The sequence below is a fragment of the Oryza glaberrima genome, chromosome 4, assembly GCF_000147395.1.
Source record: "Oryza glaberrima chromosome 4, OglaRS2, whole genome shotgun sequence".
NCBI classification, from domain to species: Eukaryota; Viridiplantae; Streptophyta; class Magnoliopsida; order Poales; family Poaceae; genus Oryza; species Oryza glaberrima.
In genome coordinates, this window is record NC_068329.1 from 23,027,918 (window position 1) to 23,054,687 (window position 26,770).

General features: G+C 48.5%; 3 protein-coding genes across 3 annotated transcripts; 1 reads left to right on the forward strand and 2 right to left on the reverse strand.

Annotated features, from left to right (window-relative positions):
- Window positions 1-3,019: 3,019 nt before the first annotated feature.
- Window positions 3,020-8,122, forward strand: LOC127771588 (cytokinin dehydrogenase 8). The gene is made up of 5 exons (XM_052297514.1): window positions 3,020-3,876; window positions 4,033-4,160; window positions 4,293-4,553; window positions 4,674-4,936; window positions 7,536-8,122. The coding sequence occupies exons 1-5, from the start codon at window positions 3,282-3,284 to the stop codon at window positions 7,885-7,887; spliced, it is 1,599 nt and encodes a 532-aa protein (XP_052153474.1). The 5' UTR covers window positions 3,020-3,281; the 3' UTR covers window positions 7,888-8,122.
- Window positions 8,123-10,295: 2,173 nt separating this feature from the next.
- Window positions 10,296-12,071, reverse strand: LOC127769976 (UDP-glycosyltransferase 73C7-like). The gene has a single exon (XM_052295636.1). It carries the CDS (start codon window positions 11,973-11,975, stop codon window positions 10,470-10,472), a length of 1,506 nt encoding a protein of 501 aa, XP_052151596.1. The 5' UTR covers window positions 11,976-12,071; the 3' UTR covers window positions 10,296-10,469.
- A 4,581-nt stretch (window positions 12,072-16,652) lies between these two features.
- On the reverse strand, window positions 16,653-18,465 carry LOC127771402 (UDP-glycosyltransferase 73C6-like). The gene has a single exon (XM_052297312.1). The coding sequence runs from the start codon at window positions 18,438-18,440 to the stop codon at window positions 16,857-16,859; it is 1,584 nt and encodes a 527-aa protein (XP_052153272.1). The 5' UTR covers window positions 18,441-18,465; the 3' UTR covers window positions 16,653-16,856.
- Window positions 18,466-26,770: the final 8,305 nt, after the last annotated feature.

Here is a 26,770-nt window from a genome sequence, read left to right on the forward strand (position 1 = left end):
TTCTCATTATATTATTACAATATATTACAATGACAACATAAATTTAAATTTTGCAATAACTTTACGAAACTACTAATGTGTAATATTCATATTGTATTTTATATACGTGTTAGTTATTAATTATTTTTAATATCACATTTTAATTATTTGTAAATTATATATATTCCTATATGGACTCTAGACTCGTCTTTTAATATTTCTTTTTTTAATTCTGAATTTTTATTATTTCTAATTGTATTTTTATATGGACTCTGAACCCATCTTTCAATATTCTTTAATTTTTAATTTCAAATTTCAGTTACTTCTAAATTGTATTCCTATATTGATTTTAAACTCTTCTTCCCATGTTTTTCATAATTTCGGATTTTAGTTATTTGTAAATTGTATTTTTATACGGGCTTTAAACACTACTTTTCATTTTATTATGTTTATTCTGAAACTTAGTTAGTTTTAAATTCCTATATGGACTCTATACTCTACTTATAATATTTCTTATTTTTTAATTCCGAATTTCTTTTTTTTATTAATTGTATTTATATATAGACTCTATACTCTACTTCTAATATTCTTTATTTTTTAATTCCGAATTTCTATTTTTTCTTAATTGTATTTCTATATGGACTCTATACTCTACTTCTAATATTCCTTATTTTTAATTCCGAATTTCTATTATTTCCTAATTGTATTCCTATATCAACTCTATACTTTATTTCTAATATTTCTTATTTTTTTAATTCCGAATTTCAGCTATTTCTAAATTGTATTTCTATATGGACTCTGCTTTTTCTTTTTCTCCGATTAATGTGAGAATTTCTAGGCCATGAGAGCGAACGTGGAGGCTCCTTTTTCTATTCCTTTAATAATATAATAGATAGATAGATTACTATACACAGGAAAAAAGAAGAAAAAAGATCAAACTAATTCGTGTTTTCCCTGGCAATGAACCGGTTTGGTACGCAATATGAGACCAAATTAACCAGGAACTGCTAATAAGAATGAGCATTGCTCAGGGAAGATGTAAGAGGTACTAGCTAGTTGGGTGATGCCATGCTCCGTGGAAACCATAGAATATGCAGTAGTTTCTTGTTCTTCCACAGATCTAACTCCCGTATCATCTGAATTTAATTAAGCCACGTTGGGTTTTCTTTTCCAATTCCATTTCACAGGACCGCAAAGAAATGGTCAAAGCCTCGCTGTCCCAAGTCACGGTCTTTTGTTTCAGCTGATGTCTGTTTGCACAGGGGCTGGTTCAATCACTGCGATCTTGTGGGATTCGGAAGCTAGCACCCCCACACAGGTCCAACGCCAACGTGTTCGCCTCCGTGACGCTTGATAACGTACTTCCGCACCCCCTTTGCACGTCACTTTGAGCTGTAAATCACATGCGTATCTTGTACTAGCACACGTACTGCAGCAACCAGCTTACCAGCCAACGGTGTAGTGCCTGGGCCGCATGGCGCTCATGCCTTGTATTACTGCAACTCCTTCCCGACGCTGCACGCATCCGCTCGTAGCCTCGTACGCCGGCCTCCGTATAGCCTCGTACGCCAGCCTCCCCATGCCGCTTTGCAAGAATACAACTACACAAGCGCTTGGCATTTTTTCCGTACGGGGATCATCTGCTCGAGTGCCGTATCCGTCTCAATCGGACGGGCGAACCATCCGTTTCAGTCCATGCGCATTACGCCGACGAGGCGACCCGGTGTATGTATAGAGCAAGCTAGCACGAAACGAGCGGCGCACGAGCCAACGCGCCAGTGGCAACGAGCGCACGCACGTAACGTACGTGTGCATCGTGCCTGTCAACTGTCGCTGACTGCCTGCGTCGCGCTAGCCGCCGGGCGGACGTAAGTACGTCGCGGCTAGCCACACACACACACACGCACAGAGGAGAGGGGAAGGCGCTTTCGTGTGGCAGGCAATAACACATGATGCGCGCGCATGCTGGCGTGCGTCCATATCCCAGAGTGACGGTGTTGCTGCCGTAGTTTGCCTGCCTCGCTTTCTCGCTCGCAGTCGTCGCAGCCCAGCGTGGAAAACTCTACCGCGCGAGGGATCGACCGGATGGTGATCGATGTTGCGTCCCGTCTTCAAAAACCGCACGACGGCACGAGATTGATCCACCGGTCGCATTCGTACCACGGCGAAAGCCAAGGCGATCGCCGCATTCATATCGTTTAGGCAAGCGTCAGCCACAGTGACGGCCCAAGATTTTCTCGCCGTCGATCGTCGACGACGTTGTTACTACTACCACTGGCTCTGCACGAGTGGCACGCTGGCTTGACCGAGTAAAAGACGGCTTAAGTTGCGTGGATCCCGAGGTGTGGAGCCAGGAGATCTCGAGCGCATCCTCATGGAAGGGCGCAGGGCCAATCGGCTGCCGCACTCGGCGGGAACAATGGAGGAAGGCTTGCAAAGCTGTGGTCGAGCGGTCAGCGCACGCACGGACTCTACAGGAATCGGCTTGCGGGTGCAGGCAGGCATTTGCTGCATTTTTGCAGTTGCATTGCCAAAGGGTTCACGCGAGCATGCCCGCATGGTCGCATTGTATTTAACCCGACTTGAGTTCCCCAAAGGCATGACACTATGAGCAGTACAACACTGTTGTATGGTCTGTCATCCAGAGTTCCATACTATCTGGTCTTCTTATCCTTAATAAAATCTTGTTTTGAAGGTTTCGGATATGATCAGTGTCTATGCTCGGAGTCGTGGTAAGTATGATATGATATGCTTGTAAACTACTCCAACAATAATCAAGCGTGAAACTAGAACACATCGTTATCATCGACAACGTGGCAATCAGCCAAGATCTAGTGGGCACGTTTCATGACAGGCTCTCGAGCGAAATGTGATTGACCGTCAGGACAGAGGCAGCCGCGGACCCACGTGGATACCGTGCTCCAATCCGGGTTTCCATTAGATTCTCGGGGCCCGGCTGCTCCAGTGGCCACACCCCCTTCTCCTATATAAACCCGCACACCCCCAACCGTGAGGTCCATGTCAAATTTTCCCACTCACTCTTGTTATCTCGGCTAGCTCCTCCTCGGCTCGATCCCTTCCTTCTCACATCGATCCCTTTCTCATTCCATCCATCCACAGTTCTTGTGGGAACCCAAGGATCGATCCTGAAGGGGACGTCCCGGCCGAGACAGCAGATTATCAAGCAGAGAGCAGCACGACACCAAGAAAGCCATCGGCTTCTTCTCGGTTGGTCTCATCCACCTACGAGCACCGGCCAATGCGCATGCCTCTGTAAGACTGCAACGCTAGAGCAAGAAGCCATGGAGCTCAAGGCGATGTACCTGTACGCCGCCGTGCTAGCCGTGCTCCTCTGTTCGTCGGTCAACTTCATCCAGAGCCCCACCGACGTGCTCGGCCCGGTCGCGCTCCTCGAGCCGACGCCGTCCTCCGCGCGGGACTTCGGCGCCGTCGTCTCCGACGCGCCGTTCGCCGTCATGCGGCCTGAGTCCCCCGACGACATCGCGCTCCTCCTGGGCGCGCTGTCTTCGACGGCTCCGAGCCCGAGGGCGACCGTTGCAGCGGTCGGCGCGGGCCACTCGCTCCACGGCCAGGCGCAGGCGCGCGACGGCATTGTGGTGGAGACACGCGCCCTGCCGCGCGACGTGCACGTGGTGTCGGCGCGGGCGCACGGAGGCGACGACGATGCCACCGTGCGCGCGTACGCCGACGTCGGGGCCGGCGCGCTGTGGGTGGAGGTGCTGGAGGAGTGCCTCAAGCTCGGCCTCGCGCCGCCGTCGTGGACGGACTACTTGTACCTCACCGTAGGCGGGACGCTGTCCAACGGCGGCATCAGTGGCCAAACGTTCAAGCATGGCCCCCAAATCAGCAATGTCCTGCAGCTTGAGGTCGTCACAGGTACTGCACGGCCACACACACACTTGTACCCTCTCTTTCTCTCAGCGACCGTGACTCTATGAGAATGGAAGGGTCGAGTGAGTAGAGTGATCTCAGCGAATTTTCGTCTCGTCTCGTCCCATTTGGTTTTTGATGTTCCTGCCGTGTCGTTAGCAGGTAAAGGGGAGGTGGTGACATGCTCCCCCACCGAGATCCCCGAGCTTTTCTTCGCAGTTCTCGGTGGGCTCGGCCAGTTCGGCATTATAACAAGGGCAAGGATTCCACTCCAACTTGCCCCTCCCAAGGTACTAACTCTACATGTTCATCTAGAAATAGAAATGTGAAAAGCTGTCTCCTTTTTAATTGACCAGCTTTTGTACGTCTTAAGCTTTGATGGAGCAACTTGTCATTGTTAATGTTGCCGTCATGATCATTAGGTGAGATGGGTGAGGGCCTTCTACGACAGCTTCGAGACCTTCACCGGGGACCAAGAGCTGCTGGTCTCAATGCCGGAGCAGGTGGACTATGTTGAGGGGTTCATGGTGCTGAACGAGCAGTCGCTGCATAGCTCCTCCGTTGCCTTCCCTGCTCAGCTCAACTTCAGCCCGGACTTCGGCTCCAAGGGCAGGAAGAAGGTCTACTACTGCATCGAGTTCGCAGTGCACGATTTCCAGCAAGACGGCTCCAGGGCAGACCATGTCAGTCTGCTAATCCTAATCACATTTTTTTCTGAAAGATCAGTCACCTAATCAATTTGGCACAGCAATTAAATTATCATATCCTAACAGAAAACGACTAATGGGATTCTTGTGCTGCAGGTTGTGGAGCTGGTTTCAGCGAAGCTGAGTTACTTGAGGCCCCACGTGTACAGTGTGGAGGTGTCCTACTTCGATTTCCTGAACAGGGTTAGGATGGAGGAGGAGAGCCTGAGGAGCCGAGGACTTTGGGACGTGCCTCACCCATGGCTCAATGTGTTCGTGCCAAAGCACGGCATCACCCAGTTCAAGGGCTTGCTCATGGACACCGTCTCGGCGGACGACTTCGAGGGACCCATCCTCGTATACCCTCTTCTCACTGATAAGTACGTCCATTTTCATGTCACTCTAAGATAGCACTTAGCTAAGGGCATTAGCAACTTTTGCATGCACAAAAGCCATTCAATGATGAGGCGAGATCGCCTTGTCACCACAAGAGAAATAAAAAAATCTAAACTGTTCCAAATTGGAAAAATAAGTGTCTTTTTGGAGAGATAGGAAGCAAATTGCAGATAAGATCTAGTAGTGTCTTGAGGCTGTTGATAATCTTTTCTTTGCTACTTGGGTCGTAGTTATCCTCTCCAAAAATGGGTTGCACGGCATGTTGGCCCAATTGTGACAAGGCCATAGCATCTCCCAACAACAACCTAGATTCAAGCCTCGTAGCGGTCACCTCATGCTTTCTTTTTCTCTACACCATTTCCCGTCAGTCGTCACAATTCCCTGCGTCCACAGGGAAATTGGCCTTTTCCTTACCCCCTGCAAGCCTTGAAAGCTCTGTATTGTCTCCATCCTAAAATAAATCAACTTTAAACAGAATAAATTATATCATATTCTAGTTTAGTTTATTTTAAGACAGAGATGATAGGTTGTAGCCGAGCCTTACAGTACCTTCTAACACAGGAGTCCACTTCTTCAGGTTGAATCCCTTGATCAGAGATTTTGTTCATTGGAGAACAGATTCGAGATTTTGTTCGTCTAAATTATTAAAGAGAATCAGATGCGTATGCAGTAGAAAAAAAAATGCATTTTGCTGCTTTGCAGGGCACTGCGGTGTGATGTGAACAGTGTTGGCAAGCGGGGAGCAGGGTGGGGTCGGGCCTAGCTTGAGTATGACTTGCCACCTTGATCCAATCCAAGTGGATAAATAAGGGTAGGCAACTGCACAGTGGTAGGCAACTAGCGTTTCCAAGAAAACTGCATGTTCACTACGTGAGCATCTTCAGATTGTGTGATGGAAACAATTCTTTCAAATAAGGGTAGGCAACTGCACAGTGGTAGGCAACTAGCGTTTCCAAGAAAACTGCATGTTCACTACGTGATCATCTTCAGATTGTGTGATGGAAACAATTCTTTCAAACCGTGCATTGGGAGAGAGGATCCTCCATAGAAAAACCTAAATATTAGAGAATGATCTAATATCAAATAAATAAAAGGGGTGAGACTTTGAACCTAGGCCAACTAGCCCACCACCTTGTGGAGCTAGCCGGAAAACCCCTATGTGTTTCTCAAGAGGATCCTCTATAGTACTGTTAGTTGATACATGAATCCCATTAACCCTCACGCTCATATGTTAGTGAGTAGTACTACACATATAATAATACAAAAGATCTCAATTCGTGTGTATTGGTATTGATTAGTAGTTGTGGTGTTCCCAGGTAGTTTTACCCGGACCCGAGTAGATTATTTAAACCTGGTTAATTTATGCCATCAATAATTATATAACTAGATGACGCCCCGCGCTTTACTGCGCAGATATATGTTAGATAATGGAGAAATGATGAATGATTTAGATTGAAATATTATGAAAATGATTTGAGAATGATGATTTAGCATGTGTATGTTTAGTTTTAGAATAAAATAAATTGTAGATATAATTACTATGTGTTTGCATGTTGAGTTTTGTGAGCTTAATCAATTAATGTGGCATGCTTGCATGTAGGTCTTAGTAGTGATAATAAATACTATACTTGCATGTTGAGTTTTAGGTGTGTAGTGAGCATTAGCTTTATAGAAAGAAGAGATTGGTATGTATTGTACTCCCTTCGTTCCAAAATAAGTACAGCCATAGTTTTCCGCGTCCAACTTTGACCATTCGTCTTATTTAATTTTTTTTTAAAATATTAAAAACATAAGTCGCGAGTAAAATATTATTCATGTTTTATCATCTTATAACAACAAAAATGCTAATTATAAAAAAATTTCAAATAAGACGGACGATCAAAGTTGGACGCGGAAATTCATAGCTGCACTTATTTTGAGACGGAGGTAGTATCTTTCGTAAAAAAATTTTCTGGTTTCGCCTCTGATCAGTAGCTGGTTACGGCTGTAGCAGTATCTCCATGCTGCCTATTTGCTCGTTGCTTGCCTGTCTTTCCCGTTCTCCGTCCAAGCCTTCCTTCACAATTTGGCATTCCTTCCCCGCTTCATATATCACTGTACAGTTGCACTGGTTTACAGCTAGTACAAGGTAGCAAGGGTTGCAGTAGGCAGTGCACAGTACTCCTACTACAGTAGTAGACTAGTGTATTACTGCTAGCTTCCACCTTGGTTGCAGACTTGCAGCCATGTGCTCGTGTATGAACTCTGCACGCGCCCGTGTGTGCAGCTGAGAACTTCAGATTGTAGTGCACGGATTTATCGTCCCAAACCGTGCAGAATCGTCTGCTCGGATGACCTTTCTGCTGTCGGATTAGATTCCCTTCACCTCGAAACCCTCCGGACCGACCAGTGGCGTGATCCTGCTACAGAATAGATGATGTTTTTCCCTTTTCAGGACAGAGAATCTGACCTCCTCTGAAATGCCATTTTTGGAAGGCGCCACACGAATCCGAACGAATGACCGCCACCAAAGCGTGTTGCATTTGCGTATCTGTGGTTCTTTCTCGTGAAGTACTGACCGGCTTTTTGGCCCGTCTTTTTCAGGTGGGACGGGAACACGTCGGCGGTGGTGCCGGCGGCGCCGGACGGGGTGATGTACATCTTCGGCGTGCTCCGGTCGACCGACCCAGCGCGGTGCGGCCGCGCGTGCGTGGACTCGATCATGGCGCGGCACCGCCGCGTCGCCGACGAGGCGTGCCGTGATGGCGGCGGCGGAGGCCGCGGCATCGGCGCGAAGCAGTACCTGGCGCGGCAGCCGTCGCCGGCGCGCTGGCGCGACCACTTCGGCGCGGGCTGGGGCCGGTTCGCGGCCCGCAAGGCCCGCTTCGACCCGCTGCACGTTCTTGGGCCGGGCCAGGGCATTTTCCCAAGGACGGATTCCGCGGGTTCGATGTGATAGCGCCGGCCCGGCAAGGGTGGCGTCACATAATCATCAGTTCATCACGTAGGTAGTCGAGGACGTAGGTAGATGTTGCTAGCTGCGATGACATTTTTCAGGCTGATTCATCAGTAGCCGTGTCTGTGAAGAGTGTTCATTACATGCTTATAAGTTTGTAATGCTGTTTAGGTGATTATTTGTGGGCCGCAAAAGTATTTGCGAGAGGAAGCGCCTCGCCCATGGCTTTTCTGAATTTCTATTAGGCCCTGTTTAAATTCTTCGATTATTTTTTTGCGTAAGCTTTTGCTGCTCGTGTGTGAGGCTGCCGCCTGCAGAGGAAACTTTACAGAAGAGACTGCTCAAGGGATCAAGGCCCAACTGACCAAACGAATAACTTGAGGCCCATCATAAAACTGTGAACCATACAGCCCGATACAATATTGCAGGACTAAGGGTGTGATCGGCACTCCCTTTCCGATCTTCTACTCCTTAGAACCGGTATCATTTTATATAAAAATAATATAGAAAAGTTTATTTATAAATTATATTAATCGATTTAAGTGCACTTAAGCTAACACTTAATTAGCCATGTGCTAATGAGCTAGTATCTTGTTTTCTAGTAGAGCTGCAAAGTAGGTTCGAAAACGCAAAGTAAGCCGTTAGTCGTCGGTTGTAGAGCTGCAAGTCTCCGAGTGAATGTGCTCACACTAGCTAGTATTGTTTTTTCTCTTTGAAATAAAAAGCACGAAGTAGATTTTACCAGGTCCGACCCCATTTGTTAGCCCATTGCAATATCAGTCTAAAATAGCATAGAAGATGTTACCAAACCTCTTTTGGATAGAAATTGGGGTAATTTTGTTTTGCAAATTCAAAACTTTTCATTCCACTACACGATTTGTACTTCGATCCTTCCCTATTCATCTCCAATGAACTCGAAGAATTCCGATAACAACGGTGATGACTAGTTAGGATCTAGGGTTAGGGTGTCGGTAAGACAAGAGGATTTTCCTTTGGCAGTTGGAGGAAAAATCGGGTTTGACAGGAGATTGGCAACATGTTGCAGATAAGGAGTGGCAAGGTGGCAACAATGGAAAAACAAAAGCAAGAGGCTAGGAGGTGGAGTATGGTGCTAACCGCCAAAGACAGGAAAGATGGTGACACTAAGACGAAATTTTCATGGTGGCAAGATGGAAGATAAAGTAGAGTGATGTAGGGAAGTAGATTACTGAGAAGGATTGCAGAGGTTGAGGGTATGCCACGATGTGCTATGTGAGGCTTCGATGAAGCCAGGAGTGGTGCTGACAAGGTGGAGGGCTGGAACATGCGGACTACGGTATGAAAATGGGTGACGGTAGGCGTTGGAAGGATGATTGTGTTTGTAAAGGGGTAATGTTAAGATATTGCATACCAAAGATTAAAGGGTTGTTTATAGACATGCCCGTCGATGAGGGAGTGCGAAGTGGGCAACCGAACATGACCCCAAATATTTCATACTTTAATCTACACCTATGTATTCTAATGTATTTAAAGGGTCCTTGGTCCATTTTTTTTTAAAAAAATCATGCTTACTTCTTTATTGACTTGGTTAGAACGAGTTTTTTTTTTCATCGGCTCTGATGACTGTTTGATACTCCCTCCGTCCTATAATATAAGGGATTTTGATATTTTGCTTGCACTGTTTGACCATTTATCTTATTCAAAAAATTTTGGAATTATTTGTTTTTGACTTACTTTATTATTCAATGTACTTTAAGCACAACTTTTCGTTTTTTATATTTGCACAAATTTTCTGAATAAGATGAATGGTAAAACAGTACAAGCAAAACGTCAAAATCCCTTGTATTAAGGGACGGAGGGAGTAGTAATCATGCTTTAAAGAGCTATGGCTCATAACGACAATATAGACATGCAATACAAATATTAAAGATTCCATTTTTCGCCTGATAAAAAAACCACTGTAGGAAAAAAATAAAACTTTTTTAAAAATATTCTTCCGACTTAGGTAGAGCATCGCAGCTAATTTATTCCATATGACCTTGTTTATAGGGTTCTCAACACTATATCACTTTTGAAAAATCTAAAAAATGAAGCTCGTCCTGTGCTCCAAATCCCTTATGCCTTGTTCGGTTTGGAGGGGATTGAGAGAAAATAATTCCATACGACAATAGGTATGAAATAAATTGCTTCCAATCCCTTCCTCATAGGGATTAAGCCAATAAGGCCTTACCTGGAACGCGGTGGTGCAGCCCAGCAGCCGTGTCGTTTCTGCCTTTCTCGGCGTGCGCACAAGGAAACGGTTATAGTTCCAGCCATACTGAGGTCTGCTACATGATCATTTTTAGGAAGCTCCAAAACTGGTGATCAGACTACCAGACCCGACAAAGAGTCTACCAAGGGAGGTGTGACATCACAGTGCAAAAAAGATGTGATCACTATAAGCATAGAATTTATCTTCCCTTTTCCAATCCTTTGCGCATGGAAACGCACAATACCACGGTTCAAAAAGAAACCAATATCCCGAGTACATCAATAGTTCAATCATCAAATACAGTAATTTATTCAGAAAATGAGATGATATGCTAACGCAAACCGATCACATTTCAAACCGCAGACAAGATCAACTTCTCCAGATTCATGTAGGATGACCCCTCCTTCTCCAAAGCAGCGTAAGCCTTGGCCTTGAGCTCGTTAACTTTCTTCGCCCTCTCTTCTCCTTCGACTCCTCCGTCCATGAGACTGTTCAAGGCCCTCTTCACCTGCTCCGTTCCGACCTCTGCCGTCTCCTCGCCGCCGCCGCCGGCGGTCAGCATGCCGCCGGTGGGCTTCGTCACGCCGATGGACACGCCGATCCCAAGCACGTCCACGATCAGCTTCTCGTTCACGAACTGCTCCGCGGTGAACGGCCATGCCGCCATGGGCACGCCTGCGGCGACGCTCTCCAGCGTCGAGCCCCACCCGCAGTGCGTCACGAAGCCGCCGACGGCCCGGTGCGACAGGATGGCCACCTGCGACGCCCACCCACGCACCGCGAGGCACTGGCTGTCCGCCACGCCGTCGGCGTCGGTGTTCTCACGTAGCCACTCCTTGACGTCGCCAGGGAGCGAGCCGGCGCCCTTGATGACCCAGAGGACGGGCCATGGGCACGACACGAGCGCCACGCCGAGCTGCATGAGCTGCGCGGGTGCCATGCGCCCGGCGCTGCCGAAGCTCACGTACAGCACGGACCTGGCCTTCTTGGCGTCCAGCCACGCCATGCACCGCTTCGCGTCATCGTCCGAGGCGGCGCGCGGGTCGTCGAGAGGAGGGGAACAGCACAGCGAGACGGGGCCGACAGCGAACACCTTCTTGCCTGTGGCCGCGGCGAGGCGAGCGGCGGAGTCACGCTCGAGCTCTTCGAAGCTGTTCACCACGATGCCGTCCGCGGCAAGCTCGAACTCCCGGAATTCCCTCATCCTGTACTCCACGGGGCAGGACGGCAGGAACTGCAGCGGCAGCTGCCGCCTCGTGAGCCTGCACTCGAAAGGCGGCAGGGCAGGGACGTCGAAGAGCTCGTCCGGCGAGGAGACCGCCTCGTGCGGCCTGTGCGCGTGCAGGTACTCGCAACAGAGCAGGGAGAACGCGCAGAAACCGTGGAAGATGAAGCACGGCGCGCCGAGCTCGCGCGCCAGGACGTGCGCCCACGTGTGGGATATCCCGGCGATGAGGCAGCTCGGCCGGCGCGGCCCCGTGAGGCGCCGGCAGTGCTGCGCCACCGCGTCGCCGAACTGCATGGCGGCGTCGAAGAAGCTTGGCACCATGTCCGGCGAGGGGACGTGGTCCACCCTCTCGCACCCCTCCGGTAGCCCGGCCTCGGCGGCCGGGAACGGGATCGTGGTGACCGTGATCCTGGAAGCGCCCTGGTCGCCGGCACGGTCTACGCGGCTCTGGACGAGCTGCGCGTTGGCCGGCGTCGTGATGACGGTGACCGCGGCGCCGTGCGCGGCGAGGAGGCAGGCGATGTCGACGATGGGTATCATGTGGCTGGTGGCCAGCCATGGGATGACCACGAAGTGAGGCTTTGTGCCCATTTCCAGTTCTCTCTGGGATTCGTTTCGGTGGCAGTCCATGGCTTTGCTACGAGGACTTGCTCAGGCTGTGATTGCGTCGGCTCGTTGCAACCGGCGGCTAGGGTACAAATATGGTTGTGTACTTGTGTTTGGTTCCATATGTTCACTCCTTTTATGGTAGATGGATGTACCATTTAAAGTATAATTAATGTTAAGCAACTCTCCATACATCTCATACTACTAATGGTATTTATCTACTGAGAAAATCAATATGCTATTGAGATATGATTCATTTATTACCATTTAAAGTTTATCGATATCAATCATCACTCTCTTTGTTTCACAATGTTTATTAAAGTTTATTTTCTGAATATTCATCGCTTTAAAATGTTTGTCCATTAGTCAGACCATTCCACAACATCTGTCATTTTTCCCAAGATTCACCATTTCAAAATATTCATGTGCCGAATAAATCAGTATGAGATTATACTCTCTTCAGTCATAAATAAGCGACTGTTTGTAATACATGTAGTTAACATGCTTAAACTTTAATTGTTAATAAATATTTAATTTCAATATGTAACTATTGAAATGATATGGCTAGATTTATATTAACAATGATTTCAACATATTATAATTTTGCTGCATTATTCATAAAGTTTTGTAATTTTAATTAATAATCAAACCGGCGTCAATTGGTGGTCATGTTACTGTGCAAAATGTTACTGCATCCGTTTCAGGTTATAAGACTTTCTAGCATTGAACACATTCATATGGATGTTAATGAATCTAAACACACACACATATATGTCTAGATTCATTAATATATATATATATATATATATATATATATATATATATATATATATATATATATATATATATATATATTCTTAGCGACTTAAAAGATAATGCTGCAAAAAAAACAACGTTGAAAATATCTTGAAATCAACTTCAAAATTTAAATTTTGGCTTTAGCTTTGGCTTTTTAAGCAATCGATGGGGCTCATAAAGTTTGTTGATTTTATCATGATTTACTGCTTTAAAACGTTTTTCCATTGAGGGAATCGCATTGGTCAGCACATTGTGAAACATGTTAGCAAATACTAGAGATTACAGGTTGTGAAACATGTTTCGGAACTGTAGTACTGTATTTATATTTCTAAAGTTCTAAAGTTTCGGACTAAATGATTGAATGGCTTAGTAGCTGAATAATCTATGGTAATTATTTGAGAACACAAATGGATGAATTAAATATTATTATGTTAAAATGGACTTAAAACAGTACTTAAAAATTCATATATAAAATAATTTTATATAAGAACCATATCGTTTAGGAGTTCGGAAAATGTATGCATGAATCCATAATTCCATCCACTCATTGAACTTGAAAAGGAACATGGCCAATGTGGTAGTAGTACATGTTAGCGTGTATAACTATTTAAACTTTTTTTAAACATGGGACACAATAATTTAACCATAATTCAATACAATACGTAGTACTACATAGAGTATATGGTCGGCTAAACAAGTCCGAAAGATGTTCTGTTGGAATCACACAATGAAGAATTAATTAAGATGAAAGTGAACAGGAAGGCGACATATCAACAACAACAACAACAAAATGACTGCGAATAACATTAGTCGTTGTTTTGTGTACGTTCAGGTGCGCTTTTGGACCCCCTCTAATTACTAGTGGCTGCGGTTTGATGCTTGCTGTCCTGATTTCCGATTTTTTTTTAAAAAAAAGAGAAGATTGCATTATACTATATTGATACAACAGAGAAACAAAGTACACAGTGGAGGAGCTTGAGCTAAATTCAAGAGGACCAATTAAATACTATACTGATTAGTGAACACTAATATATACTCCATCCATCCAAAAATATAAGCATTTTTAGATCTCGGCATGATTTTCAAGATGCTATTTTGATCAACAATATCTAAAAAATAAGATGTTTTAAATAAAAAGAGTTACATATTATGATAGTTCGTTTAATAATAAATATAGTGACATCAATAGATGATTGATTTTTTTTAATTTTTGTTATTAATAGTCAAAATTTAGATAGTTTGACTTAACATTATTCTAAAAATGCTTATATTTTATTACGGAGGGAGTACTAAATAATTGAACAATTTTTCTGCATATTTTTCTATGCAAAATGTAGTGTGCAAATTTCAGGTGGCTTGCATGCCTACGGATGAGACGTCGCGTTCAGTTTTGTGTCCCTAATGCCTATTCCTACTTGACGAGTCGACGACCATGCTGATCGCCTGATTATCCATAATATGATCCTATACTGTACGTGCATACTCCAGTCCATGAGACCATGACGCTGCGCCTTCTAAATTCTAAACTTGTGTTGGTGTGTCATCTATATCTCTAAACTCCTAAAATGCATTTTTAAGCCACTGAACTTGTTATGTGTGTCATATAGGTCCAAACATGTTCTAACCCGCTCCATACGCTGATATGGCAATGCCATGGTGATACCTACATGGCAGTGGAATCCACATGTCAAGCATATATATAGAAATAAAATTAAAAACCATATTTTCTCCTCTTAGGTAGACAAAAAAAAGATAAATATTCTAAGGTAGAAAGGAGAAAATATGTTTTTCTATGTGACTGACACGTGGATCCGACTAACACGTTGGCGCTACCGTCGCATATCACATCAGCGCATGGAAGGGGTTGGAGCTCGTTTGGACCTATATGACACCCAAAACAAGTTTGAGGACCTGAAAATACATTTTGAGAGTTTAGGGACCGCTTGTGCACTTCACTCAATATACTCCGTTTTCAAAATAAGTTCATTTATTCATCCATATATACCAATATAAAATAAAAATACTAAAATATATACCTTTATTTTATCAAATCTTAATATAATTATTTTTTCTCTTTATCTACTCCTAATAAGTTTGTTCCCTACTTTCATAAACTTCACAATGATTATTAAAAATAAACTTATTTTAGACAAATACAAGATGTTGAAAATGATATTATTTTAGGAGAGGGATAGAGTACGAATAGTTGGGACGGTGGAAGCGTAATCTGGAATTTTGAGCAATCCTCTGACAAGTAGGGGTGAAAACGGAGCGGATAATATCCGATCCCATCCGCTCCGAATCCGTCCGAAACGAGGATATGGTATAGGCTTTTAGAAATCCGACGGATATGGATACGGATGTGGATAGTAGTATGATGCGGATGCAGATGAGGATATGGTATCTCTAAAATCCGGCGGATGCGGATTATCCGACTTTTTTGACGAATTATCCGATTTGCCGTTTGTCGAATAATCTGAAATTATCAACACATGTAACCACTCTATCAATTACATATAAGATAAGTTGGTCCATTCAATGGCCTAATTCATCAATTAACCTAGATTTTTTAGTCTGGAGCTTTTACCGTCTCATGTCACACTTGCGTAGCTGTATTTTTATATTATGGTCATCATATATTACAATTGGTCGTTCATTGACTATTGTACTATTGTTCCTTGCATTGCTAACTCGATGTTGTATTGATCGCATACACACGTAACATCCGATAAATTTAATCCGTTTCCGAACCGATCGATTCCGCACCAACTCCGAAAACACCATTTCTGACATCCGAAACAATCTGCTCCGCATCCGCTTAAAAATATGGTTTAGGATATGGTATGACCACTATCCGTCCGAATTCGCTCCGTTTTTACCCCTACTGACAAGTGATTACTCACTCTGTTTTAAAATATAGCAACATAATACCGACCTATCAGATTAGATATAATAAGTCACATGATCAAGTATTACGAATATTGATTACATACAAAATATAACAATCTAGTATCGAATATCTGTCTAGCTAGATTCGTAGTACTAGGTTAAGTCTAATCCGATATAAATTGTTATATTTTAGAACGGATGTAGTAGCAGCAATGTGGAGAATACAGTTGAATTAGGAGGTTCCTATTGTTTTTGCTGTTAATTACGGACCGTTCCGCCCAAATTTTAATGGTAGCAGTGCGAGATGAGTCTTGGGCCGCTAATAGGACAAGCCCATAACAGGCTTGTCCCAAGCCAATACTCCTGCTTTACTTCTTTTGTTCCATCCAATCCAATTCAAACCAAGCCTAGCTATATTCAACATTTCAACCCAACATAAACTATGCCTGGGCCTTGACCAAACGTAAACTATGCCTGGGCATATGGAACAGTTCAACATTGTACTCCAAATTAAGAGTAAAATGTAATCTATCTATCTATCTATAGATGGACTCAAAAAGTAAGAGAATTATCATGTGAAGTATGAAAAAAAATGAGAGTTTAAAAATGAGACATCACATTTTCTCGGGAGGACACCTAAGAGTTATATATGTATCAAATCTAATTTGACTTACATTCTGTCATTTAACATAATAAAGTAATAGAAAAGATAACCACCATGTTTGCTCTCATGATCTAAGAATTTTCACATTAATAAAAAAAGGAAAAATAAATTCTGAGTAGATATACAAATTAAAATATCTAAAATTCAAAATAAAATCCAGGTAGAGAGAAAGAAGTTACTAACTTAGAACAAAGGGTAGATACTATAAATAAACTTGTGATTGATAGAGTAGCTATAATTTAAAGTAGGATGAAATTTATATGCTAAAGGTAGCTATATTTTTGGAGGGGGAGGGTACATCCATCGTAACGCACGAGCATTTTACTATTTATATAAAAAATACAATCATGTCTTATAGAATCAAAAGTTAATATTTATATATCAAATCCAATTGTTTGAAAATCTAGCTCTGCACAAAATCACACACGAAAATCAGCTAGTTATTCTTTTTCTATTTTCTAAAAAAGTAGAACCATGATTTTTCTCATCTGAATAAAGCCAACTATATTATGCAGTAACAAGGAACCAATTGAGTATCACGAACAAACCGAATTTCAAACGGAAGAATGGATCAATTTCTCCAAATTCATATACGACGATCCACCTTCCTCCAGAGCAGCCCTTGCTTTCTCCTTGAGCTCTTGAGCCTTCCTTCTCATGTCTTCCCCTTCATCCATCATCCTCGCCAATGCCTTCTTCACCTGTTCGGCCCCGATCTCCACCTTCGCCTCGTCGCCTCCGAGCTTACCAGCCGTCAGCACGTTCTCCGTCGGCCTCGTCACGCCGACGGACACCCCGATGCCGAGCACGTCCACGATCAGCCGCTCGTTGATGAACTGCTCGGCGAAGAATGGCCAGGTGACCATGGGCATGCCGGCGGCGACGCTCTCCAGAGTCGACCCCCACCCACAGTGCGTCATGAAGCCGCCGACGGCCGGGTGGTCCAGGATGGCGACCTGCGGCGCCCACCCACGCACCACGAGGCACTTGCTGTGCGCGACGCCGTCCGCGTCGGTGTTCTCGCTCAGCCAGTCGTGCACGTCGCCGGGCAACGTGTCAGCGCCGTTGATGACCCAGAGGGTAGGCCAGGGGCACGAGACCAGGGCCATGCCGAGCTGCATCAGCTGCGCCGCCGGCATCCGCCCGGCGCTGCCGAAGCTCACGTACACCACGGACCTGGCCTCCTTAGCGTCCAGCCACGCCATGCACCGCCTCGCGTCGTCCGAGGCGGCCCGCGGGTCGAGAATCGGTTGGTGGGAGAGCGAGACGGGCCCGACGGCGAGCACCTTCTTGCCGGCGCTCGCCGCGAGGAGCGCCGCGGAGCCGTGCTCCAGCTCCTCGAAGCTGTTCACCACGACGCCGTCCAAGGCCATGTCGAATTCCCGGAGCTCCTGCATCCATCCACTCCCCATGGAAGTGGAAGGCACGAAGTGCGGCGGCAGCTGCCTGCCTAGCACCTTGAACTCGAACGGCGGCAGGACCGGGATGTCGACGAGCTCGTCCGCCGATGGCAACGCCTCGTGTCGCCGTTGCTTGAAGAGGTACTCGATGCACAGCAGGGCGAACGCGCCGAAGCCGTGGAAGACGTAGCACGGCACGCCGAGCTCGCGCGCCACGCCAAGCGCCCACGTGTGGCACATCCCCGCGATGATGCAGCTCGGCCGGCGGCGGGGACGAGCATCCTGCCGACGGCAGTGCCGCGCCACCGCCTCCCCGAACCCTCTGCTGGCGCAGAAGAAGCCAGGCACCATGGCCGGAGACGGGATCAGGTCCAGCCTCTCGCAGCCCTCCGGCAGGCCGGCCTCGGCGGCCGGGAACGGGATCGTGGTCACCGTGATCCCCGCGCCGTGTGGCGTGGCACGGTCCACGCGGCTCTGGACGAGTGGCGAGTTCACCGGCGTCGTGATGATGGTCACCGGCGCTCCGTGCGAGGCGAGGAGGCAGCCGATGTCAGTCATGGGGAGGATGTGGCTGATGCTACCTATCCATGGGACGAGCACAAAATGAGGCTTGGACGTGGCGGTCTCCATTGATTTCCAACCGATCGAACCTAGTACTGAAGTTTGATTTGATTTGGCGCGAGAAGATGGAATAATCTCGCTGTCAGAAAAATGACTGTACGACTGTATCGTATTCATGGGCGTTCGTGCTATTATATATGCAGGTCATTTGGCTCCGTGAAATGCGTAGTCGTATGCTTCTAAGAAGATATAACCAGGCTAGTGTCGACATGTTGGATGCGCTGCATACGTGTAAGCAGGTGTCACGCAGTCCTGACCTTCGATTTTTTCCATGGAAGAATGGTCAGTTGTACGTGCTTATCTTGTTTTTTTTTTTTCAGCAAAGGGACTCAGTCCTCCATTTCCATTATGAAAAATGATGCAACACTACAAGGTTCAGTACTTGTCTTCCGCGATGGAGCACCGTGCGGCGTGCGATACCGGACGTTGCGAAGGGGTAGGAACTTGATTAGGTCACGGATCCGGTGTTGACACCAATGCTTGATTTTGTGAGCACATCGTAAGCACATGTCAACGTTCACGTCCTTACATCTGTGGCGACTAGTAGTCCATCGTAAGCGGTGACGCATATGATCGTAATAAACACGAGAGGGACGGCCCGTTTATTAGTATTCCTCTTCTCCTCCGTGTAGAGCATAACAAGGCCCAACTAGACAAGAAGCCGAAAAGGAGTCCAAAATCGCGGTCTTTCCCTCTACGTGTTGCGGACTTGGGGCGCAACTTTTGAACATTGTGATGATTGAAAAAGAGGGCTGCTATATACCGGTATACCGTTCGGACGGTACAGGCCTACAAGCAGTTAGCCAGATGATTCCTTCCGTTCAATTAGTATGTTATGTGTATTATCATCGTGTCTCAAAAGGTGTGTCATGTCACCCCCATTGACCCATCGTTTGTCATTTTGTCCACGTACATACGCAAAAAAATCTTCATGTGATAGCCAAGCTAGTTCAGTATAGCAAGTAGTAGCCTACGTAGCTACCAGGTGTTAAATCTGATACTAGGTACGTATCACATCTGATACCGGGTGAGCATTAAGTTTATTATCAAGTATCACGTCTGATACCGAGAGGGTGCCATGCCTCATAACAGGCATCGTGTGTGATACCGGTTGGTATCAAGTACCAGATAACCGGATGGCCAAGTATCATATTTGATACATGGTGGGTATTGGTCTTGATAAACGATACCTGGTGGTTATCAGTCTTAGTATCATAGCTACTATATACCGCAATTCTATTCAAAAACGATATGATACCGGTTAGATATCAAGTCCTGATATCTAACCGGTATCATGTGTTTCTGCCACGTATCAGGTGATACTTGCGAGGTATCAGATGATACCTATCAGGTATCATGCGATTCTTACCATGTGGTAGGTGATGCTTACGATGTATCAGGTCCTGATACCTAGCCGGTGTCGGGTGATACCTATCAGGTATCATGCGATTCTACCACGTATCAGGTGATACTTGTGAAGTATTGCGATGTATCAAGTCCTGATACCTATCAGGTATCATGCGATTCTACCACGTATCAGGTGATACTTGCGAGGTATAAGATGATACCTATCAAGTATCATGCGATTCTTACCACGTGGTGGGTGATGCTTGCGATGTATCAAGTCCTGATACCTAGCCGGTATCGGGTGATACCTAACAGGTATCATGCGATTCTTACCACATGGTTGGTGATGCTTGCGATGTATCAGGTCCTGATACCTAGCCGATATCGAGTGATACCTATCAAGTAGGTATCATGCGATTCTTACAACGTAGAAGATGATACCTATCACGTATCATGCAATTCTTACCATGTAGAAGATAATTCTACCACACTCCACAGCCAACCATGACCAGGTCAACAAGCTCTTTGCACCCCATCTTGTCTCTTTGCTCCCCCGAAGCAGTAGATGGATAGGATGAAGGCCTGGACTCGCAGCGGGATAGACGGCCAGCGACGAAGGTGACGACTGGAGAGGGCCCGCGACAGAGTTGGGGCGCTGGCAGAGGGCGCACCGGCTGGCCACACGGATGGAGCCGGAGGTGGGCGTTAACGGCGGCGCTGTGGATGGCGGGTGGCGGTGCTGGAGCTCCAGGCAGCAATCCGGCGACCACGTCGCTGTCGGCCGCATCCTCCGTCGTCGCTCCCCACGCCGGGCTCATCGCCGCGGCCACGTCCTCCGCCGTCTGTGCCTCACGACAAGCGGAAGCTCGTCGCCGAATTCCGTGATGCCGGGGGCTCGTCGGGGGTGGCTGCGTCGGAGCTCATCGCCGGCGACCGCGTCCTCCGTCATGGACACCCATGCCACACGGCTCGTCGCCGCGGCCACATCCTCCACCGTTCGTGCCTCACGCCACGCTGAAGCTCGTCGCCGGAGTCCGCGATGCCGGGGGCTCATCGGGGGCGGCCGCGTCGGAGCTCGTCGCCGGTGACCGCGTCCTCCGTCATCCACACCCATGCCACGCTGGAGCTCGTCGTTGACTTAGTTGCAGCAGCACGCGTGAGAGAGATGTTGTAGAAAGAATAGCTAGGTAGAAGAAGAGTGGATTGGTTGGTTTCTATCCTATCCCGTCGGGACGGTATACCGGTATTCAGCATTTCCCTTGGAAAAAGTACACCGAAGGTCTCTCGACTTGGCATCGAGTTATAAAATCGTCCTTCAACCATAAAACCGGATACAACACATCCCTAATTTATAAAACCAGTGCAAACTAGATCCCTCTGCGGTTTTGACTCCGGTTTTATCCAACGTGCCAGCTGACACCGTGTGGGACCCATGTAGGCCCCACATGTCAACCTCATTTCCCCCTCCCCTCTCCACATGTCACGCCCCGAACTAGCTTCGAACGGAACTAGCCCGTGACGCTCCAAATTAACCTGTTTATCAATACCAGTCCCAGGAAACAGTGCTGGTATCACAGGAAGACAGAATATCACAGCAACAGAGGTCTCTTTATTATAGAGTAGGAGTACAGTCATGTTGGGCTGCGGACAGATCCCGAGCTCACAACTGCATTACAAAAGGGGAAAACGGAAGCCAAGACTTAGACCAATCATCATAGGCGTGACTTGGGAACTAGGTCGAAACCCTAAAACTCATCGTAGCTGACTTGCTCCTGGAAGAACCCCTTGTCAGCGGGATCCACATCATCTTCCTCAGCAACTAGGGGGGATTATTTATATAGAGCAAGGGTGAGTACGGGAGTACTCAGCAAGCCATGGGAATTAATTGTTTAATGCAGGCTTCAAGGAAAGGCTGTTGTTTTTGCAATTGATTTTATTTAAACTCTTTTATGATACAACTAAGTGAGTGCTTCTCAAACGACACGATGAGACAGTGCGTCTCGTTTGGTCGGAGTATGTGCAATGTATCAGTCTTTTGATTTGTTCAAGGTTCGCACCCGGCCAACAGCTTTCAAACGGCCACCCAGGCCTGGCTGATTCCATCAGCCACAGATTTTCCAAACATCGAACCCAATCCACAACAGCAAATTTCACAAAGCCGTAGTCAAACAAAACTACGCTAGGAATCACCTCACATCCGCCCATGACCCTGGGCACGGCTGTTCGAACAGTTTGTTAACCTCTGCAGAGGGGGTTCACTTTACCCACACGACATTACTAACCCGAATCACCTAGCCCGTGCAGAACGGCCACGTCTGGTGACCTAAAGGTTTTCATGACAAGGCATTTCGAGAGCAGACACAGGGTTGCCATATGCCGACGAGAGGGGTCCCAGACCAACAACAGGTTAGGTCCCAGACCATACTGTGCCAGGAAGCCCGGGGGTTCTCCCCGACACCACCCCGTTGAATCCACATGTCTCTCGGCATCAAGGCTCCCCCGCTTAGCAATTTACTCAGCCAGGGGTGTCCTATTCCACCCATGTGGTCGCACTTGTCTTATGTTCGGATGAAATTCCAAGGAAACGGTCCTTAAGTGCAAAAGCGGGAAACCGTACACCCTGTACGTTCCCCGGTCCGCGATTTTGGAAATTCATTTAGTTCGCAAGCACCGACCCAGGTGTCGGGTTTTCCAAGTCTTTTGTAAACCCAAGTTTTACCCATCGTTGGATATTTTATATTTTGGGGGGGTGTGTTCCGATACACGTACCCGAGGACCTGTGCATCGAAGCACAACAGTTGACAAAGGAGGTTTAAGTGTTCAACAATTCAAGGAGGGTAATTGCAGCAATTAGGATTGGGGGCCGGCAGGCTATCTCGCAAGCCGCGGCCGAATTACTTGTGTAATTTCCTATTCATGCAATATTTGCAGAAAAGAAATACTTAGATTTAAATTATAGGTGCAAGATGATCAAAGGTGACTTGCCTTGCTCGAGATCTTGAGCTTGATCCTCGAAATCCTCGCACTGTGGGTCTTCGGGCTCCGTAACTACACGCGAAACGGGACAACTCAACAAACGGTGAAAATAAAGCCCTATTATTGACCTCTAAGCGTGCCATTAGATAGATCTCGAGATTTGAGGAATTTTGGAAGTTGAACGGAGTCAAACGGGCTTACGGTTGGGAAGATATTGAATTTCTAAGATTATTGGATTTTTGATCTAAAGGAAAAGGATTTATTTAAATCCTTTTTGAAAAACAAAAGAAAAGAAAAGAAAGAGGGAGGGGAATTAGACTTTGCGGGTGGCTTGAGCGCAGCCCGGCCTTGCCATTGGGCCGGCCGGCCTGAGGGACGGCCCAAGGGGCTCGCGGGGAGGGGAGGAGAGAGGGAGTCGGTGGGCCGGGTCCACCTTGCGTGGTCCCGGGTGGGACCCGCTTGTCGGCGACTCGGCTCACCGTGAGCGAGGTGCACGCGGGGCGTGCTAGGGTTTGGGGAGGGGAGGCGCGGCGCATGCGCGCGGTTCGCGGAGGACGCGGTGCAGCGGGCCCACGCGCAGCCTCACGGCTCGCGGTGGACCGCGCGCGCGGGCAGGGCCGGAGGGAGCGGCCGACCGGGGTCGGCTCGACCCGGTCGTGGCCGAGGTGGCACCGACGTGGCGCCTTCGTGGTAGCCACGCGGGCCGGCGAGAGGAAGACGAAGGCGCCGGCCGCGAATGGACGGCGAGCGGCGGCGGTTTCTCCGGGACGCCGTGCGACAACGAGGGGCGACGGGGTGTACACCGGAATGACGAGGGAGAACGAGAGGGAGCGAGCCAACGGCTTGGATTTGCCGGAGGGAGTTCGTTGGCGGCGGATTGCGGCGGCGGGAACCGGCGGCGAGAAAAGGGGGAAACGGCGACGAGGTCACGAGGGGCTGATTCCTGGCGGTGAGAGCATCTACGCGGCTACGGGAATCCATCCCTTGTGCCGGATTAGGAGGCAACGCATCGAGGGAGGCCGGCGACGAGTGTCGCTTCCGAGCTCGGGCGGCGACGGCGGCGAGCACACGGCGAGCGACGGCAGCAGTCGGGGCGGCGCCAGATTGCTACGGGGAGGGATCGAGGAGGGAGAACGGGGAGATGCACTACCGAGACGAGGCGGGGCGCTGTGACGAGAGGCCGACGGCACGGGAGTGATCTCTCCGGCCTCGGGCCGGGGAAGTGGAGGAAGACGAGTGCCCGGAGTCCCCTTCCACGTCCTTCGCACACTCCGGCTCTCCCGGTGCTTGGCGATGAACGGCGGAGGCGAGACAGAGGGGCGGCAATGGCGCGGTGGAGCGAGGGCGAATGGGAGAGGGAAAGGAAGGGGGGGAGCTTGAGTTTAGATGGGCAACAATGTCGGTTTGGGAGAGGGGAACCGACATTGGACGGTCAAGCCAGCGAGCTGGTGCTCCGGCTAGCGGCCAAAACGGCGACAGGGAGGAGGGGAATGACGCCGGCGGGAGAGAAAAGGGTAAAAGGAGGAGAGAAAGGGGGCTTGCCCCTTGCCTCTTTGGGAAAAGAAGGAGGGAGAGAGGGCGACGCGGCAGAGGGAGGAGGGGCTCGGCCTCCGTCCCTTGGAAGCTAGCGCGCGGAGTGGCGGGGCCGGGTTGTGACGACGGCGATGACGGCGGGGGCGGTGTGGAGCGGAGCGGCGACACGGGCGGCAGGCGCGAACAGCCGCGGCAAAGGCTGACGGCGGTGGCGACTGGTCGGTTGGCCACCACGGCGTGCGCGCGCGGGAAGCAACAGACGGCGCGGCGACTTGGGCCGCGTCGGCGGGAAGCGGCAGCGAGGGCGGAGGGCACTAGGCTCGGCGCGGCCCACGCGCACGCGCGCGCGGCGCACGGGTAGAGCGAGGAAGAGAGCGAGAGAGAGAGAGAGAGAGATGGGCCGAGAGGAATTCGGCCCATTGAACCTGAGGGAGGCAAAATAGACTTTTGCGGAGGAATTTGATTTGGGAAGGATAATTGAGATTAGGGTTTGGATTTGGATTCGGGACTTGAACTTGACGATAGATCGGGGATTTGAGATCCGGAATGGCACGGAGACTGACTGCAAGCGAAGAAACAATTTTCGCAATTAGGGTTTTTAGGAATTACATTTTCCCGCTAGGCGCCACGATGGAACGGACGCTACACCACATCTCTTCCTCTCTCCTCTCCTCTCCACGGGCGGCGTCAGAGGAGTAGTTGGGCGCGTGCAACGGGCGCAGGCGGCTGAGACTGGGAGAGGTCCCGCCAGTTCGTGCCCGCAGCCACCGCCGCGTCCTGGTCAGCGACGGCCGCGGCTGCGTCAGCGAACGGGATCATCGGGACACGCGTGTGTGTCATTGGGAGTGGGCCGACGGTGTGCATCATCGGGAGCAGGCCGACGGTGCACACTGTGGTGGTCTACGTGGCGTGCGCCGAGCTCAAGCCCGTGCTCTTCGAGGGCTTCTTCGGGAATGACATCGCCGTCGACCCCTCCTCGTGCCCCTTCCGCGTCGCCAATCTTCCTCGACGGTGTTGAACTCTGAATCCTTGCACGCCGACGCGGTCATCATGGCCACAGGAGCCGTCACGTGCCGCCTTCATTTCACCGGCTCCGACGCATTCTGGAACCACGACAACTCCGCCCGGCAGCCCCGCCTCCACCTCTATGCCCACCGCCATGGCGTCCGGCCCCGGCTCCGCCTCCGCCTCTTTGCCCACCGCCGCGGCGTCTGGCTCTGCCTCCGCCGGCGGCGAAGCAGTGCCGTCGACGTCATTCGCGACCGGCCGTGCCCTCACCTTTTCCCGCATCGCAGTCGCCGCCTCGTCGCCCGTCGCCTCCTCCTCTCCCACCTCGCCCCGGCGGCCTCCGCCCTAGCCGCCGATCGGCTTGCCCAAAGAAGAGAATAGAAGAGTGAGAGAGAGAGAGGAGGAAGGGAGAGAATAGGGGAAAGAGAAAGGAGGCCAACGTGGCCACGCTGACATATGGGGCCCACGTGGGTCTCACACTGACTCAGCCGCCACGTAGGATAAAATCAGAATCAAAATTGCCGAGGAATCTAGTTTGTACTGGTTTTATAAGTTGGGGGATACGCAGAATCCGGTTTTATGGTTGAAGGATGATTTTGTAACTCAATGAAAGTTGAGGGACCTTCGGTGTACTTTTTCAGTGATGATTTCACTCCGTACGGTGAATCAGTGATGGGCGGGCTGGTGGCGCTGTGCCTGCGTGGCTCGGCGCCGCACCGCACGGCCCGGTCGACGGCCCGTGGAGCGGAGCTGACCTGGCATCATCAGTCAAGCAGTCATCGAGCCTGGCACTGGGCAGAGTACTGTAGTAAATGGGGGACAATTTGGGGTCCAATCGACTGTATGATGCCAGAGATTCGTTGCGTGGGAGCAGCGTGCCGAGTCAGAAAAGCCACCCATCAAGGCATCCTGCAGTTTGCTGCATGGCGTCTGCGTCAAAATATTTGTTCCCCGTCTAGGGCGCCTGTCCCTTGCAAATCCATCATAGATACTCCTAGTAGGAGTAGTATCTATCTCTAGCGGTGAAAAGTCAAACTCCAGCCAAAATGATCTGATGATTTGCGGAGCAACCAGAGATCTAGTACTCTGTAAACAATGCGTAGGTCAAACTTGCACAGAGAGAAAGAGAGATAGTAGCAGGAGGAGGGAGGAGAAGATGACGATGCTCTGGCGAGAATAACATGAATGTATGCTAGCTCACATTATACTGCTGGTACACAAAAGGAGAGTCCTCCTCTCCATTCTACCCATCCAACATAGAAAAACAGAAATACTATGGAACTGTGTAACATCCCAACGATGTCAAGATGATGTCAGCATGATACCTATGTACCAAATCTAGTATCCATATTAAGTACTCCCTCCGTCCTATAAACAACGAATCTAAGACTAGATGTATGTCCAGATTCGTAGTAGTAGGATGTGTCACATCCAGTACTAGATTAGTTTTTATTGTGACGGAGGGAGTAAAACATATTATATTTAGTATTGGAGGTACCAGATCCGGTACCTATATGATATATACGATATCATGTTAACGTCATCATGATATCAGCTACTACCTTCATTCCAAAATATATTCA